At 55.6% G+C, this 17,771-nt stretch overlaps 2 protein-coding genes across 14 annotated transcripts; one reads left to right on the forward strand and one right to left on the reverse strand.

Moving 5' to 3' along the window:
• Positions 1–2,600: 2,600 nt before the first annotated feature.
• On the reverse strand, positions 2,601–7,621 carry TSEN34 (tRNA splicing endonuclease subunit 34). Of its 12 annotated transcripts, none has more exons than XM_036881361.2 (6): positions 7,467–7,621; positions 6,896–7,082; positions 6,519–6,765; positions 6,043–6,292; positions 5,627–5,884; positions 2,601–3,069 (listed from the first exon to the last, which is right to left on the reverse strand). In XM_036881361.2, exons 3-6 carry the CDS (start codon positions 6,759–6,761, stop codon positions 2,882–2,884), a joined length of 939 nt encoding a protein of 312 aa, XP_036737256.1. In that variant the 5' UTR covers positions 6,762–6,765; positions 6,896–7,082; positions 7,467–7,621; the 3' UTR covers positions 2,601–2,881. The 12 variants fall into 12 exon arrangements, with proteins under 12 accessions (XP_036737256.1, XP_036737309.1, XP_036737281.1 ...); XM_036881414.2 differs by having other exon boundaries at positions 6,049–6,292; positions 7,459–7,620; XM_036881386.2 differs by having other exon boundaries at positions 6,896–7,016; positions 7,467–7,619.
• Positions 7,622–8,097: 476 nt separating this feature from the next.
• On the forward strand, positions 8,098–17,761 carry MBOAT7 (membrane bound O-acyltransferase domain containing 7). 2 transcript variants are annotated; one of them, XM_036881255.2, is made up of 8 exons: positions 8,098–8,411; positions 9,133–9,211; positions 9,318–9,447; positions 9,978–10,104; positions 11,864–12,023; positions 12,777–13,137; positions 14,915–15,091; positions 16,752–17,761. In XM_036881255.2, the coding sequence occupies exons 2-8, from the start codon at positions 9,136–9,138 to the stop codon at positions 17,137–17,139; spliced, it is 1,419 nt and encodes a 472-aa protein (XP_036737150.1). In that variant the 5' UTR covers positions 8,098–8,411; positions 9,133–9,135; the 3' UTR covers positions 17,140–17,761. The 2 variants fall into 2 exon arrangements, with proteins under 2 accessions (XP_036737150.1, XP_036737178.1); XM_036881283.1 differs by lacking the exons at positions 8,098–8,411; positions 9,133–9,211; positions 9,978–10,104 and having other exon boundaries at positions 9,334–9,447.
• The last annotated feature ends 10 nt before the right edge of the window (positions 17,762–17,771 follow it).

A 17,771-nucleotide genomic window follows, 5' to 3' on the forward strand; every position in this document is an offset into this window, starting at 1 on the left:
ATAGCCCAGAGCTGGCGGCCTGCCTGCTGTGGTGCCAAGGATGGGCCCAGGACCTGCTTGCTGTGCTGTGTAGAGACCCGGAGGCGGTAGTGGGTTCCTGGGGGGAAGCTGGGACTCCGAGCCTGGGACTTGCTGGCGATGGGTGGTGCGACATCTCCACTCACACACCTGAGGTCATGCCCAGAGTTCAGTCCTTTCTCTAGGAGTGGGTGGAGAATATCTCCCAGGGTGGGCAGATACCAGTGTACACCCCCACCTAGTGTGGGGCTCAGCTTCGAATAATCCATTCATTGCCAAAACCCTGAGCAGAACATTGAGTTTGGAGCACATTCGAACTGTTGAGTCTGAAGCAACTGCAAACTGGTCACTTGTTTAGGACTTTACAACCCAGGCAAATATAGATTACAACTTCGTGAAGGATTATCTCAATGGTAAAATGACAAAGCGTATGAGATCACGTGGTGCCATGAAAAATAGACTACAGACCCAATCATTATGGGACTTCCCAATCAGGCAAGGAAGATAAAATAGACAATTGGAAAGAGATTTAAAAATAAGCATGCTTTAAATCCTCAGTCACTTAGAGGAAGATGTGACATCCATGATACAAGAGTTGTTTAATAAAAAAAGGTGTTATTGAAATTTCATAAGTAAAAAGTCACCTACTGAATGAAAGACTTCGTAGATCTATTCCATAACAGACAGTAGATAGTCAGAAAATTGGGGAATTGGAAAATGAAGCTCAGAAAGTACCACACAGTGCAGCTGATATAAAAATATAAACCAAAAGATAAAATCTGAGTCATGGAGAACCAAATAAGGAGGTCCCAAAACATTTGTCATTCATTGTAAGTGGAGGAAAATGAAAGAATGATGAAGTGGTAGGAAACAGAAAGAATTGTTAAGGGTTTTTAAGAAATGAAACAAGAGAAATGGTCAGCTAGGCTTTGAAAACTGAACTGTTACTGGGAAATAATCCCTCGAAAGCAGGTCAGAACTTCCAGGTGGTACCTAACCAGGGTGATAACCTGCTCAAGCAAAAATCCACATTCTCCAGGTGTTACCAGAACCCAGTGGCTTATGACATAATATTCAAGGAAGCAGGAAAAGCTTACAACTTTCAAATGAAAGAACAATCAACAGACACCCACCCTGAGTTGGCCAACAGTTTAATGCCAGTTTTATAACCAAGCTTCATGAAATAAGGACAGACACTTTTGAAATGAGTGAAAAACAGGCATTCTCAGCATAGAAATATAAAGTATAAAACAGAAGAAAAAGGAAATTTTAGAACTAAAAAAATACAGAAACTCAAGTCATTGTGCCTAATGGCAGAATGAAGATGACAGAGGCAAGAGTTATTGAACTTGCAGGCAGACAAGCGAAAATACAATCTGAACAGTAGAGGACAAAAGAAATAAAAAAAAACGAACACAGACTCAGAGATCTGTGAGACAATTTATAGAATTGATCTCCTAGCAGCAGAATAATAATCTCAATGAAGAAAACAAAATTGAAGAAATAGCAGACCATTTCACAGAGTTGTTGGAAGTCATACACTTACATGTCCAAGATGATCAGCAAATACAAAGTTGGATAAGCTTTACAAACCATGCGTAAAGAGCAAAAATGACTTGAATGGCTACAGTTCCACATCAGACACTATCACGGTCAGAAAATTTTAAAGTTCTGAGAGACAAGAGCCAATCTAGAATTCTGGATATACTCTCATGGAATGAAAACTAAATGAAGTCATTCTTCAAGGAAGGAACTCAGAATTTGTTGCCAGTAGACCTGACCTACAAGAAATGGTCAGGTAAGTTCTTTGGGCAGGAAGGAAATATTCTAGAAGGAAACTGGGGGATTCAAGTGTAAAAGGAAGAGCAAAAAATGTTATAGCCTATTTTTCTCCTGCTAAGTCCTTTAAAATATTAATGGATGTTGAAAACAAAATGAGAACATTATCTGGTGGGGTTTCTAATGTAGTCAGGTGTAATATATACACCACCACTGCCAAGGGGTGAGGGTAACGGGGCCCCCTGTGGGTGTAAGGCTCCTCCCTTCTCTTGAGGAAGTAAACTGAACTCTCCAGAGACCCTGTGAAATAAGGGGAGGATATTGTGCTGCCTACAACAGCCACTCAAAAACAGGCCAACATGAAGGCGTAAAGAACACGGATAAACACTCCGTCACAGAAGTCGGCCACCTCTGCCAGCTGTAGGAGGGCAAGGAGACAGGTTCTTGCTGCAGAGCTCCCGGAAGCCATCAGCCCTCCTGCAACCCCGCCCTAGGTGTGTGGGCACTGGTCACAGCAGCAGGAAGCTGCCACAGCCACAGCCACTTCTTGCATTATTTTTTGTGTGTGCTTTGTATGCATCTGAAACACTGCATAAAAGTTTTTTCCAAAGGGAATTCAGTGTGGTGGGAAGAGCTCAGACTTCTGAGAAAGACCAGGTTGTGATCCCAGCTCTGCCACCTACTAGATGGGTGACCTGAGGCACGTCGTTTCTCCTCCAGGCCTTGCCCTGCTCTGTGAGAGCAGATGTAAATGCCCACACTTCCCAGGACCGTCCCTAATGGCTCAAATCACAAACTCCACATTTATTCGACAAGTTTATTGAGACCTCTTGGGACTTAGGCCCTGTAGAAAACAGAGATGAATCAAACCCAGTCTGTGGTAACTATGAAAACAACACAGCCAGTAAGTGCTTTGAAACAGAAAGGGACATAATAAGGATGTAGTGTTTATAATTCTGGAATCAAAAACTAACGAGAGAGAGAGGCACGAGGGTGTTCTAGCCTCCCACACACAGATGAGCTTGGGACCATCTAGAAAGGCTTTTGCCACAGATGCAGCCACATCCCTGTAGGTCTGTGGTGTTCACTGAAGGCTGGCCCACTGCAGGGAAGTGTAGACCACCTTACCATCAGGCTGTGGAGAACAGAGGAGCAGTGTCTTTCTGACGCTGGTTCCAAGACGGCCGGCAGAAACCAGGTCCTGCAGTGGGATGGGGTCCCCAGGAGCCCAGCACTGAGCGATGTAGTGGGCATGGAAACGAAGGGGGTCACCTGGGTAAGGCAGAGAGGCATGTGGCAGTCTCCTGGCAGAGGGCGTGACACTGGCCTGCCCATGGATAGGAGCCTGGGATCACTTTAGGAATCCCAACGAACATTTTTAATCAGACACCCTTGGACCCAGGCTTACAATAATAGAGGCACTAAATTATACCTACAAAGATGTTCACTTTGTTACCATTTACAACTGCTAAGAAATGGAAAATGACCAAACCAGACTGGTCAAATCCACGGTATACCTGTAATGCCAGACATTATGCAACTGTTAATACTAAAACAATGTTCCAACTTAGAAAACAGTGATAATACTGAGTAGGGAAGCAAGTTGTCACATTATAGCATATTCTTATTTATTAAAAGAAGTAAATAACTGAGTATACTGTCATGACCAATAACGAGGACCACAAATCAGCTGAAGCCATGAGGAGCTCAAGAGAATATCATGTACATATCCAGGGAAAAGTGACTCTAACAGACTAAAAGTAGGAAAAGAATTTACAACGGGATGGAGTGACAGATAGACAGGATGAGGGTGTCAACAAAAGTCTTCAGACAAGGGCCTAATAGTAAATAGTTCAGTGGGTCATGTTGTAAATATCCCACTCCGCACAACAGCAGCCATATACCTTATGTAAACAAGCGGACAGGGCTGTGCTCCAATAAAACTTTATGTCAGAAAAAAAAAAAACAGTGGGCCTGATTTGACCTGGGGGTAGTTTGCCTCTGGATTAGATCAATCCGATCAGTCAAGTAGAATGGGACTCAAGTGAGGCACTACTCAGAAGACTAAGCAATATGTGATGTAAATTTAAAAAAGCAAAGCTACTGAGATGTTTCATCTGAGGGGACGGTCATAGCAATAATAAGACAAGGCTCCGCCTGGCAGCTGGACTTTCAGCAAGAACCTAGCCTGGAGCCAGACACCTCTGGTTGTTATGGTACCTCAGCCAGCTGAGAAGGGAGCATCAAATGCTTGAGAAGTTACCCCAAAACTGTTTTCTTAGAGGCTTAGCATCTTTTAGCCTCAGGTAGACTTAGAAATATTTAAGGAATTAAAACCTTGAACCCTAATCTTCAGGGAATAAGGATTCTACACAGACTCATATATTAAGTATTTATTGTTTTAGAAACATTGACCTATGAGAACAGGTCAGCCTTGTGGTTGTTTCAAATGTACGACTGAGTGACTAATTTAAATTTATTTTAACCTGAAGTCCATCCACAGCATTAGAACGTATAAACTTAAAAGTCACCTCACTTATAATTGCTTAGATTTAAATTACTGGCAAGGTCCATAACCAGAAAACCAAAGGACTTAAAAAGGGAAATAAATACATTAAAATTTAAAATGCAGCTTACAATGTTTAGAACTACTTAACCCCTCTTACAAATGGGATCAAACATGAACTAACAATCCCCTTAAAATCTGTTAGATTGGAAAAAACTAAGATTTGTAAGTAGGACTGAAATCAGCAAAGAACATTAACGTTTGTGTATTTAATACATTGAGTATTCACTTTCAAAACCATATCTCTTTTACATGCAAAAGTCACCAAAAAAAAAGTAGCAAACTAATTGAACTGTGATTATCTGTAGAGACTGGTAAAACATAGGGGCGGGTAAAATGTTCTATGGGGGCAGGTGAAATGTTCTCAGCTCCTAAATCGGGCATTTAGTTGCACTTCTAGGCTGAGAAGAGAAGAAGGCTCTCAGCTTACTTGCAGATGGTTTAGTGGACAGTCTCCAATGAATAAGATCTGCCTGACTCCTTACCAGGTGGTTCTAGCTGGATTCCTGGGGGAGTAAAAAGGGTCATTTCCCACATACTTAAAAAAAAAAACCTTTCAGTTACACAGTAAGGGCATGCTTAATGCAGATTCAAAAGTTAACTGAATCATCAAAACAAAGGTCACCTTTATGTATACCTGATGCAAATTCCCTCCCAGAGGAAACCACCGTAGTTGGGCTGGAGCACATCCTTTCACGCCTTTTTCTACTTGCTTGACAGAATTCTCTCAGCCTACTTAGCGCTCCATTTTAAGTCCTTCTCATATTCTTTCAATACAGATAGGTTTTTAAGGCTACTTAAGTAATGTATATATAGCTGCATAACCATGTAAATTGATTTACTTTTCACTGAACGTATGTTCTATAAGCGGTTTTTTGGGTCATTTTTTCACATATGTACACAGACCTACGTCAGTCCCTGGTAACTAGTGTTTTGTTTTTCTGACAACTAACAGTGACGTTTAACCACTAACCTATTAATAATCATTCTGTTTCTCCCAGTTTTCAGTGAAGAATCCTGCAATGAGTATTTCTTGTATGTTCTGTGCACATATATGTAAGTACTTTTATGTGGAACTTCTGCATTTAAGTAAGCATTCAGCCAAATGTACCACATGGCCCTCCAGAGGGGTTTGAGTCCCCAAATGCTTCCATCCTTGCATGGGTTTTGCAGGCTGGGAAAAACAGGGCAAAAGGAAAAATGCAGGATGTGGTGCGAGTGTGAAGACAGGAGTAGGGAGCAGAGGTCCCAACCCAAACTCACCAGGATAGACCAGGAAATCGCCCCCGAACTTGCCAGCTGCGCTCAGGAAGAAGCCGCGCTCCCACAGGTCTCTGTAAATGCTGTAGCGGAGCTCATGGGCAGGGCGGCCAGCATGCGGCCAGTCCTTGGACTGGACACGCCAATCCAGGGGCCTAGCCTTGGCGGGTCGTGGCCTAGCGGTGGCCAGCTGGACGAGCAGAGCGGACCTGGGTAAGGGGGCCACCCCATTTGAAGGCCCCGGCTGGGGAGAGGCAGATCCTGGGGAGAGAGTTCTCTCTTCACCAAGAAGGTTTGGTGAATCCAAGGAGCAATGTCTTCCCCCCATCCCTCAGGGTGACAGAGGCCCTAGATTCTTGGCCCAAATTGCACAAAGACCTCTCCCCTCCTTCCCCTGGTCCCTGGACTTCAACTCCCACCTCCACCTGCGTGCTCGTGCTCTCCAGAAGCCTGGCTCGTGTTGGCCTCATTCTCTCCTTCAGCTGGGTTCCCGCTGTCCTCCTGGCTCTCGCTGGTCCCTGATTCCTGCTCCAGCCTCTGCTTCTTCGCAGCCTGACCCTCTGCAATCTTCTCTAGGAGCTCCTGACGACGAGTCTGCCGGGCCTCAGCTGCCAGGGCGCTTTGCTCTCGGAAGCCCTCCTCTTGCTGGCGCTTGAAGGATGCCAGAGCCTGAGAAGTACGCGGAATCCCAGCATCCAGGCATGCCCCCGCCAGGAAGCCAGGAGTCCCGACGTCCTGGCCCTCCGACCTCAGAGCCCGAACCCGGGGATCCCAGTCGCCCACTATCATAGAATCCCGGACTCCCAAGCCCCCTCCCACCTCTGGACCCGGAGCCCAGTCTCCAGCCTCTTCTTCCCCCGGTCCACGGAGTGTGCACACGCAGCCTGCCCCTTACCAGGCTGTGTTGGCGCGGATCCGGGAGCGGGGCACTGACTAGGGTCACGGCGCCGATCTCGGCCAGGAGCCGCGCCTCTTCGGGCATGAGCAGCAGCGGAAGGCCCAGGCGTGAGTTCTGGCGGGGCCCGCGGGGCAGGGCGCCCACTGTGCGGCCCCCCACGCCCAGGCGCTCCCGTAGCGCCTGCACGGCCTCGGCCCCCCACACCAGGGAGCGGCCGTTCGCCACCTCCACCACCAGCATCCTCCTGCGGGAGCGGAATGCGCCGGGGTCACCCACACCACTCCCCGCAGCCCGCCACAGATCCCGCGTCCGGAGGAGGCGGGGTCTGGGACACGGAGGCGGAGCCTCGCCCGGCGCCGAGGGTCACCACCTACCCGGCCAGAGAGCCAGGCCCCGCCCCTGGGTGCCAAGCTCCGCCCCCGGACGGTCCCGCCAGGTCCCGGGGTCGCCGGAGGCGAGGTCCCAACCCTCACCGAGTCGGGGCCCCGCCCGGCCCTGCGGATGCAGCGCTCAGCGTTCGGCTCCAGCCAGCAAGCCACACCAGTCCTTGAGCCTTCGCGCCTCAGACATGCCCCCACGGAAGCGAATTTTGGCACCGCCTCTCGCAAAGCGAGCACCTCCCACCTGAGAACTGGGCCCCGCGGAGACCACGCCCCCTCGGCGTGCTGGGAATTTGGCCCGCCCCTTTCCAAGCCTTGAAGTTCAGCAACTGGGCCTTCTAGCTGAGTAGTACTCCTACACTCCGAAGTCCCGTCCCCCACCTGAGAGCAGGCGGTCGGCGTTCGGGCACTCTCAGCTGTCGTCAACCCCGTCGCCGGAGGCCCCGCCCCCTCAGGCCGCCGGCGCTCCCTCAATTGGGGAGTTCCCGCCCCAAGACCGAACCCCACAGCCGGGGGCCACGCCCCCTGAGCAGCTGCCCCCGGCTCTCCGCTCTGACCGGCTCACCCCTCTTGTGAGCGCTCCCTTCGGAGTGCAACACTATCCTCTCACAGAACCAGCGGGTCACCTCGTAAACACCAGCTCGTACTCCCGGTGGAGCCAACTCCTACGTAGCGCGCCACGCGCGTCTTCCTCCCCCCTCACACCTTCCCCTTGCGTCAATTTCGTCACGCCGCCACCTCAGCAACGCGAGAAGCCTGAGGCCCGCCCCGGGCAGAGCCGTGGCCCCGCCTCCCAGTCCCAGGGAGCACTTTAGCCCCGCCCCTCGGAGCACACCTCCCTCCGCCGCGGGGCCTCAGCCACCTACGGTAACAGACAGCTCACTCGCCTGGCCCCACCCTCTCGGCCGGCGCAGTCCGGGCCCCACCCCCTCTGCTGCTCCAAGTCCCCGCCTCTTCGCGTGGCCGACCTGCGGCCCCGCCTCCCTCCTAAAACACGAGCCTCCGCCTATTCGCATACCAGACTCACTCGCACCCGAAGGTCTCCGAAGGGCTTCGACGCCGTGGTCCCGCCCACATCCGGCCACAGATCTTGGCCCCTCCTCCATCTTAACCGAGACATCTTAGTACTCGACTGTGCCCGAAGTACGCCGAAGCTTGTGGCCCCGCCTCCAAACTGCGTCCCTACTCTGCCCGAAGGAAGCCGAAGCGGAGGCCCCGCTGCCTTCCCGGGCCACCGCCTTCCTCCGAGCCCGAGGCTCCTGGACCCGCTCCTTCCGAGCCCGAGGCCCCGCCCCTGGGCGTTCGCGCGGCTGGGCAGCTGCGGGTCCCCGCGCGGCCGCTGGCTTGGGCTGCCGGGCGCCCGGTTCCGGCTGCTTCCGCGCGCTGCCCCGAGCCTGACGGGCCGCGGACGCGGCCCCGGACGGAGCAGCTCTGAGGGAGGCGTGGGCGTCCTGGGCGGGGAGGCGTGGTCGGACCGCGGACCTGCCCGGAGGGCGGGAGCCGGTAGCAGGTGGGCCTGGGTCTGGGCGCTGAGGCCCGGCTGCAAGCGGCGACGGCGGCGCCGGGAGCGCGGCCGAACCAGGGGTGGCGTAGCCGCCCGTGGCTTTGCTGTGGCGGTTCCGACCTGCGCGGGGTGCGCGCAGCTAGGGTGGCTGAGGCTGGGAGGGGGCCAGCAGGATGGGGCCCGCCCTCCGGGTTTTGGGTAAAGAGCCTACGCTCCGATAGAGGCGCACGGTGGAGGCCTGGGCTCCTCTGAATCCTCCCCAAGAGGAGCTGGGGGTCTGGATCCTGCAAGACGGGCGGAGCTGAGAGGTCTGGAATTCTGGGCTCTCCTAGGAAAGGCCCGGGAGAGGGGTTATTTCTGGGTTCTCGACGGAGCGATGTTTAGGGACCTGGGTCCTCAAGAATACGGGGGTGGGGGAGTAGCTTTGATTTCTGCGTTCGCAAAGAGCGGGGCTGGATTACTGGGTCCTCGAAGGAGGCGGGGGCTGGGCAGTCTGGTATTCTGGGTTCTCAACAGAGGGGCCTAGGGGTGGGTTGGATTTCTCTATCCGCAAAGGAGGAAGGACCCGGAGGTCCCCATCCCTCTGTTCCGAGGGGAGAAACAGAGCGGAGGACTCCAGGATCCTCCACAGCTGGAGGCCGAGGGGCAGATTCCCTAATCCTCGACGGGGGAGGGGCTGGCCGCCCCCGTTCCTGGGCTCTCACTACGAACCAACGCCCTCCCCCAGGCCATGTCGCCCGAAGAGTGGACGTATCTAGTGGTTCTTCTTATCTCTATCCCCATCGGCTTCCTCTTTAAGAAAGCTGGTGAGTCAAGTTCCCTCCCCAGTGGAAAATAACGGGGTGGTTGGGGCGGCAGGGGATCCCCCCCCCCAGGAAGGTTCCAGGCTTATGTGGACCCTCCTTCCTGCAGGACCTGGGCTGAAGAGATGGGGATCCGCAGCTGTGGGCCTGGGGCTCACCCTGTTCACCTGTGGCCCGCACACTTTGCATTCTCTGATCACCATCCTTGGGACCTGGGCGCTCATTCAGGCCCAGCCCTGGTGAGGATTGGGGGTGGCGGAGGCAGCGACCTGTTTCCTCTTCGGGTCTTACTCGTTCCTGCCTCCGTCTTTGGGTGTCTCTCACTTATTTCTGATTCTCTGTGTCATCTGCTGTTTTTCCTCCTCTTCTGCCTTTTCCTGGGTCTTGTCCCTGTGTGTCTGTCCTGGTCCTTAACACACAGGTCATGGATTCAGGAGAGAAGAGGAGGATGCCTGGCTGTTGGGCCTGCCGCCATTCTTATCCGTATTCTCTCTCTCTCCCTTCTCCCCTCTCCCAGAAAAAATGCGGATTGCAGGGCTTCACCCTGAAGCTTCTCTTTACCCTCCCCTCCCTCTTTGCTGTTTGGGGGCATTTCCATGTGGCTGTGTCCCCTCTCCTGCTGTTTCCCATCACGCTCATTCTGCCCCCCTCCCCGCATTTTCTGTCTCTGAACGTGGGGGAGGGTTTGTAGCTAGAATTTGGGGGAGGTGGGGACCTCGAGGCTGGGTCCCCGCACCCCGCACAGCCGGCCTCTTGCCTTCGCCCCCAGCTCCTGCCATGCCCTGGCCCTAGCCTGGACCTTCTCCTACCTCCTGTTCTTCCGTGCGCTCAGCCTGCTGGGCCTGCCCACTCCCACGCCCTTCACCAATGCCGTCCAGCTGCTGCTCACACTGAAGGTCAGCCTCCGCTCCGGCCCTCCCTGTGTGCCAGCGGACCTCCCCAGCTTCACCTCCTCCCAGCCACTCCCACGGGGGCTGGGGACATGGGACTTTTTCTCCCACAAGTCCACAGGCTTTGCCCTGGGGCCGGTCTTCCCCGCTCAGCAGCAACCTGGGGTAAGGAAGTACGCAAAGTAATGTAACTGTAGGTGTTTGGAGTTTGTGGTGTGCTAAAGGCCACGCTAAGCGCTTACCAGCATTTCTCCTTGCATCTTTGTAGCAAGCCACTTTGCACAAGAGGAAAACCAGCTTTGGGGGGAAGGCACTTATCTGAGGGCACAAAACCAGGACACCCACTTCTGGCTCTAAATTCCCCAGGAAGATGGGTGGAAACATTCCCAGGTCCCACCCCAGACCAAAGTCATGAGTTGCTACTGTGTGCTGGGATCTGGTGACATGTCTGTGGGCAGAATGGTCCTGCAAGGTAGCAAACCGGGTCTCTTCAGTGTCCTGTGTCCCCAGTGGGGTTCAGGAAGAGGCAGGAGTTGGTTCGCTAAGGGAAGAGTGGGAGAAAGCCTTTCAGAAGATGTAGGGAGAGTGTGTACGGGAGCAGGCTGGGCCTTATGACTTGGCACCAGCCACGGCGCCTCTCGCCGAGAGGAGGAAAGTGAACAGGCATCAGGGGCCAGACCATGGGGCCTGTGGGCCAAGGTGAGGAGTTTGGACTTCTTCCTGTAGGGCTCGCAATCCACTGAAGAGGGTTTTTGGTTTGTTGCCAGAAGAGGTAATGTGACCAGATTTACATGTTTAAAAATACTCGCTCTGGAGGCTGAGAGAATTGCAGCCGAAGGGGCAGGGTGGGTTGTGGTAGATCTCCTTGGTCAAAGTCCAGCTGATAAATGGACGGGTGACACAGGCTGTCAGTAGGCCACTGGGAGCCCCCGCAGGAAGCACTGCATTGAGGATAATGTGAGGAGTGCTTTAGAACAATGTGAGCAGGATTTGCAGGAGCCACAGGGAAGTGCAGGAATCCTGGGCCAGCTGCACGGGAGCCAGGGCCCAAGGGATGAGAGGGGGCCAGGCAATGGCGCCTGGAAGGAAACGTTGTGTAGAGCTATGTGCCTTGAGATCCATCAGGGGTCACAGCCCAAGGTGGTCTCAGGGGAATGAAAGCCCAGCCCTCGCCCTGCCTTCCTTCCACTTGCGCCTGGGGCACCCTGTCAACTGACCCGGGAGGAAGCTGGGTGTGTGTGGGAAGGGCTGGAGGCAGAATGTAAAGGACAGACTCGGGAGACCTAAGGGATTAGGCTTGGGGAGCAAGAAAGGTCTCCAGCCTGAGCAATTGGTTGGGGGGGGGTGGCATTTGCCTAGGGTAGGACCCCCTCGGGGGAGTGGGTAAATTCATGTTCCACTTTGAATGTATTAAATTGGGGGTGCTGGCAGACAGCTGGGTTTTGATGACTAGAGGCAACTCGATGAATAGATTCGGGGCTGCAGGGAGAAGTCGAGACCAGGGTATGAGTGTGGAGTCTTGGGAGCCAGGAACACACAGAGGAGGATGATCAAGGCCCAGAAGTGGGCCCTGGGGAGGCCGGCCAGTGGGAGGCACAGAGCGGCCATTACTCAGGACCCTAGACGCTCAGAACTGCCCTGGAATTGAACCTCGCTCCTAACTGCGCACAGCAGCATCTGGGCAGCCCAGAGGGGGAGTGTGAGGGCAGTGGGTGTGCAGAAGGTGCCAGGGGCTGACCTGTCCTCTGCCCGCCCCTTCCTCCAGCTGGTGAGTCTGGCCAGTGAAGTACAGGACCTGCACATGGCCCAGAGGAAGGAAATGGCCACGGGCTTCAGCAAGGGGCCCAGCCTGGGGCTGCTGCCCGACGTGCCTTCCCTGATGGAGACACTCAGCTACAGCTACTGCTACGTGGGGATCATGACAGGTGAGCAGCTGCCCAGGCCTGCCCCGTGACGGTCCCTGGGCTCTTGAGGAGTGGAGAGCAACCGTTCTCAGCCCAAGCACCTCCTCGTAGCATAGGGGGAATGAAGAGGAGATAAAGGAGAAAAGTCGGGTATAGACCTGTTGTTCTGTTACCTAGGGGCATAGGTAAGGGCTGCTCCAGCCAATCCAGCTCCGTGCAGCTTGTGGTCCCTTTCTGGTGTTGGAAAATACCTTTCATTAACGTTGAGCTCAGGGAAGATTCTCATTTTTACGACCACTTTATTGAGCTGTAATTGGCATTCACCCACTCAGAGCCGCCTCCGGCGCCCCAGTGCTCAGTAGTCACAGTTGTGCAGCCATCTCACCCTGAGGTTATATGATTTCCCCACCCCTAGGAGAAACCCTGGCCCTTTAGTCATCCATCCCCCCACCTGCAAAACCTCCATGCCCCCAGCCCAGGAAACTACTGATCGGCTTTCGATCTCTATGGATTTGCCTATTCTGAGCAGTTGGGAATGGCGTCACGCACTGTGCGGTCTTTTTGGGACACAAGGGCCTGTAACACCTGTCACTTCTGCCCCTCCCCACTGCCCCCTCCTCAGCCAGGCCATGATTTCATACAAAGTGCTGTCCTGTCGCCTGAGAGTCTGCCCCCGTCTCTCTGGGGTCTGTCCCCTCCCTCTGGCTTTCACACCTCCCATCGCTGCCTCCCCGTGCCCCCAAGTCTGACCCGCTGCCCCGCATTCCGCCACAGGTCCCTTCTTCCGCTACCGCACGTACCTGGATTGGCTGGAGCAGCCCTTCCCGGAGGCCGTGCCCAGCCTGCGGCCCCTGCTGCGCCGCGCCTGGCCGGCCCCGCTCTTTGGGCTGCTCTTCCTGCTGTCATCGCACCTCTTCCCGCTGGAGGCCGTGCGTGAGGACGCCTTCTACGCCCGCCCGCTGCCCGCCCGCCTCTTCTACATGATCCCCGTCTTCTTCGCCTTCCGCATGCGCTTCTACGTGGCCTGGATTGCCGCCGAGTGCGGCTGCATTGCCGCTGGCTTCGGGGCCTACCCCGTGGCCGCCAAAGCCCGGGCCGGGGGCGGCCCCACCCTCCAATGCCCACCCCCCAGCAGGTCAGGCAGCGCGAGGGAGGCTGCCCAAGACCCGGCAGGCCCCATCACCGTGGGCTGGCCCTGCCCTTAGCAGGCAGGGGAGTGGGGAGCAGGGGGGCAGGCCTGTTCTTTGTAGAGTGTTCCCCTTGGCCAGTGCAGCCCGCCCCCTCACCCCCGTCCTCAGGAGTACTGATACCTGCGGACTCCCCCTTGCTGATAGCACCCATCACCCCATGGATGGTGAATTGTTCTCTGTCGCTGGAAAAGGGAAGGAGGTACCTTAGCAACCATGTGCTGCCCCTCTGTTGCCGTGGAAGTGTCACCCCACTAACCCGATTGTTCCTGGTTGCTTGGGATACCATCTTTGGGCTGTGATGGGTAGCCCCTTGTTACTAGGGAAACGGTTCTCTAGCAACTGGACCACCTCTCTTTGCTAGGGAAGCAGGTTCCCTAGGAACTATGAGCTGCCCCTTCCTGCCGCAGGCCCGCTCTTAGTTGCTATGGAAACGGCAGCTTGGAAACTCCCTCTCTCTAGGAGCCATCGCCCTGCCCACAGCGCCCCCCATGGGATGTCATCACAGCCTGCAGGTGCCCTCTGTTTCTAAGGAAATGGCATTCCTGACCCTGCTGTCCTCTAAAGGAGGGGGCACTGCCCCTGGCAAGCTCAGGCTGCCTTCCTCCTGCTGCCAAGGAAACCCCTGGTCCCTGTGGGTGGACCTTGTTGCTAGTAATGTGGTCCCCCTTGCTCCTTCATTGTGAGGTAAGTGGCACTGCCAGTAACCATGGGCTGTCCTGTTGCTAAGGAAGAATTGCTCATGTGGCTAGGGAAATGACACCCCTAGCAACCAGGAGTGGCCTGCCCCTCTGTTGCAGCGGCCGTGGTGCGCCTTCCTCCTGGGCTGGATCTGGGCTGGGGGAGCAGCCCAACGATGTAAATTATGAATCGCTTCTACCTGCTAGGGCTGGGCCATCCCCTAGTGTCATAAGCTGCCATGGGTCAGGGGGGAAGTGGTGCCCCCACGAGAATTTAAGGCAGTGCCCTATGAACTATGGGCAGGCTCCAGTTCCTAGAGGGGACATCCCACAGACAGTGACGAGCAGGAATCGAAGGCTTTTCCAAGCCTGCTGGGCCCACTCCTGATGGATGGCTGCTCTCCCGTTACCAGAAGCCACAACGGTTCATGCGGGCCGAGGTGGTTACCTGATGCTGGGGGGTGTTGGCACCAGGGACCCAGGAACCATCGAATTGCTGGAGATGGCACTTCTTGAACAATCATAAGTACTAGTAGCACGGAAGGCCCTTTCCGGAAGCTTTTCCAAACATCCTAGGCCTTGTTGCTAAGGAATGCCCTTTCTCTAGCAACAGAGACCATCCAGGTGTCCTGTGGGCCTAGGGCTCCTCCCTAGCAACTGCAGTGTCTGGCCGCTTAGAAGGGGCCACACTCCGAATATCCTGAGCCTGTTTGCTGAGGAACGGCCTTTCCCCAGAATCCAAAACCAGTGCAGGGCCCGGCTGCTGAGGACTCGAGCTTAGCAACTGTAACCCTTCAGGGCTCTCTGGCTCTTCTGGGCCCATTACTAAGGGCAGACCCCCAGTCTTGCTGAACTGTACACCTGTCCCACAAAGGCAAGGCTCCCTCGGGGCTACTCTGCCCTGTTACCCAGCAGACGTGACAGCCAGAGGGCTGCTGCCTGGCCACCCTCCCTCCTTAGCGTCCGGGGCTGGGACAGTTGCGGCGTCGGGAGGGGCCTGGCTGAGCTGCGTGTCTGTCCCCCATCCTCACCCTCCACCCCCCAGTCCGGAGAAGGCGGCTTCCCTGGAGTACGACTATGAGACCGTCCGCAACATCGACTGCTACGGCACGGACTTCTGCGTGCGCGTGCGCGATGGCATGCGACACTGGAACATGACGGTGCAGTGGTGGCTGGCGCAGTACATCTACAGGAGCGCGCCCGCCCGCTCCTACGTCCTCAGGTGAGCCCGGCCGGGGCGCCGCCCAACCGCGTCTCCCAGGGGCCGGCCTGGCTGGGGCTGCGGTCCTCGGGGCTGCAGCGCTGCGTCAGTGCCTCCGGGCGGGCGGGCGGCTCACTGGCAGAAAGCAGTGCGCGAGACCAGGTGTGAGGTGTTCTCGTGACACCTGGCAGGCGAGCGCTGGCCACACGGTAGCATTATTGTTCTTCGCTTGCCCGATATTCTCCAGTGGAGGCTTTGTGCCAGGCGTCATTATTGTTACAGCCTGAGGAGGGGGGATCTCACACCCTCATCCGACCAAGGCTCAGGGAGGTTAGTTGCCGGAGCCACCAGACCCAGGTCAGGACGCATCCTGACAATGAAGCTGGCGGTGATGGCAGCTCCAGAGCCAGGCTTAGCAGAGGCAGGATGTCATTTATGACTCGTAGGTCCGCTGTGGTGGGAGGGGGCAGGACAGAAAGCAGGGGGCAGATTTGGGGGCTGACCCAGTGGGAGGTGATGGGCCAGGTGGGCATAGGGAGCAGCAGCCCGGGAATGGAGGGACCTCAGAGGTGAGTCAGGGCTTGGCACACACCCGATGTGGGGTGTGGGAGACAAAATGAAAAGTGATGCCCAGGGCATGAGGGCTGAGGGCACGGAAGGGCCATTTCCCTAGAAGGGGATAAGTGGCAGGAAGAAGTTTTGGGAGTGGGTGGGTTGAGGAAGGAAGACTTGGGTTTAGCCTCAATGACTGTGGGGTGACATCAGATTTCCAGTGGGCCACTGGGTAGCAGTTAGTCGTGTGCCCCAGGCACGATGGATAAGGCTGCGGTCAGAAGCAGACACTTGACCATCATCAGGTGCAGACGATACTTAATGCATCAGGTTGAAGCATAGGGGTGTTTGGCGGGGGGGGTGCCCACATCCAGATGGGAACCCAGGGTGGTTGTGCTGCACCCTCAGGGCTTTTAGCAACACTGGCAATGGTTTGGGGCATAACCGGGGCATGTTCCGGCATCTGCATCCTCACCCTTGCGCGATGCACGGGTCAGCCCCCCCCCCCCCCCCCAGAATGATCCAGCCCCAGTGTCGGTAGTGCTGAGATTGAGGAACCCTGGTGTAGACCAGGGACGACGACGAGGAGCAGCACAGACACACGCAGCCAGTGAGCTGCAAGGGCAGTCGGGAGGGTGTTCCTTCCCGGAGGGGGCCAGGTGCTTCGAGGAGGCATCCTTTGTGGCAGGCAGTGCCGTGCGCTTCCCTGTGATGGAAGGTCTTTGGCAGCTGACTGGAGCAGCCTGAGTGTTGGCGGGGAGTCGGCTCCCATGGACAAGGAAGACCCCCCACTCCCAGGCCACAGTCCTTGGCCAAGCCTGCTGTGATTCCTGTGTCCTCTGTGGAAAGTGGGGGTCCGAGCCTGAATCTGTGGGTCTTCAAGAGATAGCATTTTGGGGTCCATAAGGAGATGGGTCTGTGGTTGGAGAGTTCTGAGTGTTCATGGATGAGGATTTATAGTCCTGGATCCCCAGAAGAGGAAGTGTCTGAGGGCTTGGCTTTATGGGTTCTGAGGGAAAGGGGTACCAGAGGGGTTAACTGGGTTCCCGAAAAGGAAAAATTCCCAGGTCTGCAGGAGGAGGGCTGGGGGCCTGGGCCTCCGGGTCCTGATCCGCAGCCCCTCCCCCAGGAGCGCCTGGACCATGCTGCTGAGTGCCTACTGGCATGGCCTCCACCCTGGCTACTACCTGAGCTTCCTGACCATCCCGCTGTGCCTGGCCGCTGAGGGCCGGTTGGAGTCGGCCCTGCGGAGGCGGCTCGGTCCTGGGGGCCAGAAGGCCTGGGACTGGGCACACTGGTTCCTGAAGATGCGCGCCTACGACTACATGTGCATGGGCTTCGTGCTGCTCTCGCTGGGCGACACCCTCCGGTATTGGGCCTCCATCTACTTCTGCATCCACATTGTGGCCCTGGTGGCCCTGGGGCTGGGGCTGGCTTTGGGTGGGGGCGGCCCCAGCCGGCGAAAGGCAGCGTCCCAGGCCACTGGCCTCCCCCCAGAAAGTCTGCGAGAGGAGTAAGCGCCACAGCACCCCTTCCACCGGCCAACGCCCCCTCGTCCCCCCACCCCCTGCCGGCTTCTGCCCGGGAATTCTGTGAAGCAGGCTGCTGTCTCCTTCCCCAGAAAGAGTCCTTAGCTTGGCGAGGGGCCTGGAGAGGATTCCCACGTGCCCAGCTCAGCACCCTGCCGCTGGTGAAGTAAGGCTAGGGCGTCCCCTGCCTGCAGGCTCCAGAAAGTCACCTTTCCCTCCTGTAATCAGGATGTCCAGGCAAGAATCTCCCTCTGTCCCTGTCCCAGCCTCCAGGTATTCAGAGACAGCTTCACTAACCCCCAAAATGCTGTGGTTTCTTGGGCAAATCCCCTTTCTTTGGCCCAGGGTGTTGGGGGAGGCACTGCAAGTCAGGTTCTGGGAGCGGGGAACCTCTTCTTTGTGGCTTTTGCACCACTTTTATCTCAGTGTTTCAAACGTGACCCTCCCATTTCATAAAGAGGAAACAGGTGCCGGTGAGCAGGCCTCTGGACTGTGGTCTTGCTGATTCCGTCTGAGCCACTGCTGGGTCCCAGCGCTCCTGCCACACACTTGTCACCTGAGACAGAGTTGAAATGTATAAATTTCTCTCAATAAAGTGTTGCTCAAAGACTTGTGTGTGG

Source organism: Manis pentadactyla (genome assembly GCF_030020395.1).
Source record: "Manis pentadactyla isolate mManPen7 chromosome 15 unlocalized genomic scaffold, mManPen7.hap1 SUPER_15_unloc_1, whole genome shotgun sequence".
In the NCBI taxonomy this organism is placed as follows: Eukaryota; Metazoa; Chordata; class Mammalia; order Pholidota; family Manidae; genus Manis; species Manis pentadactyla.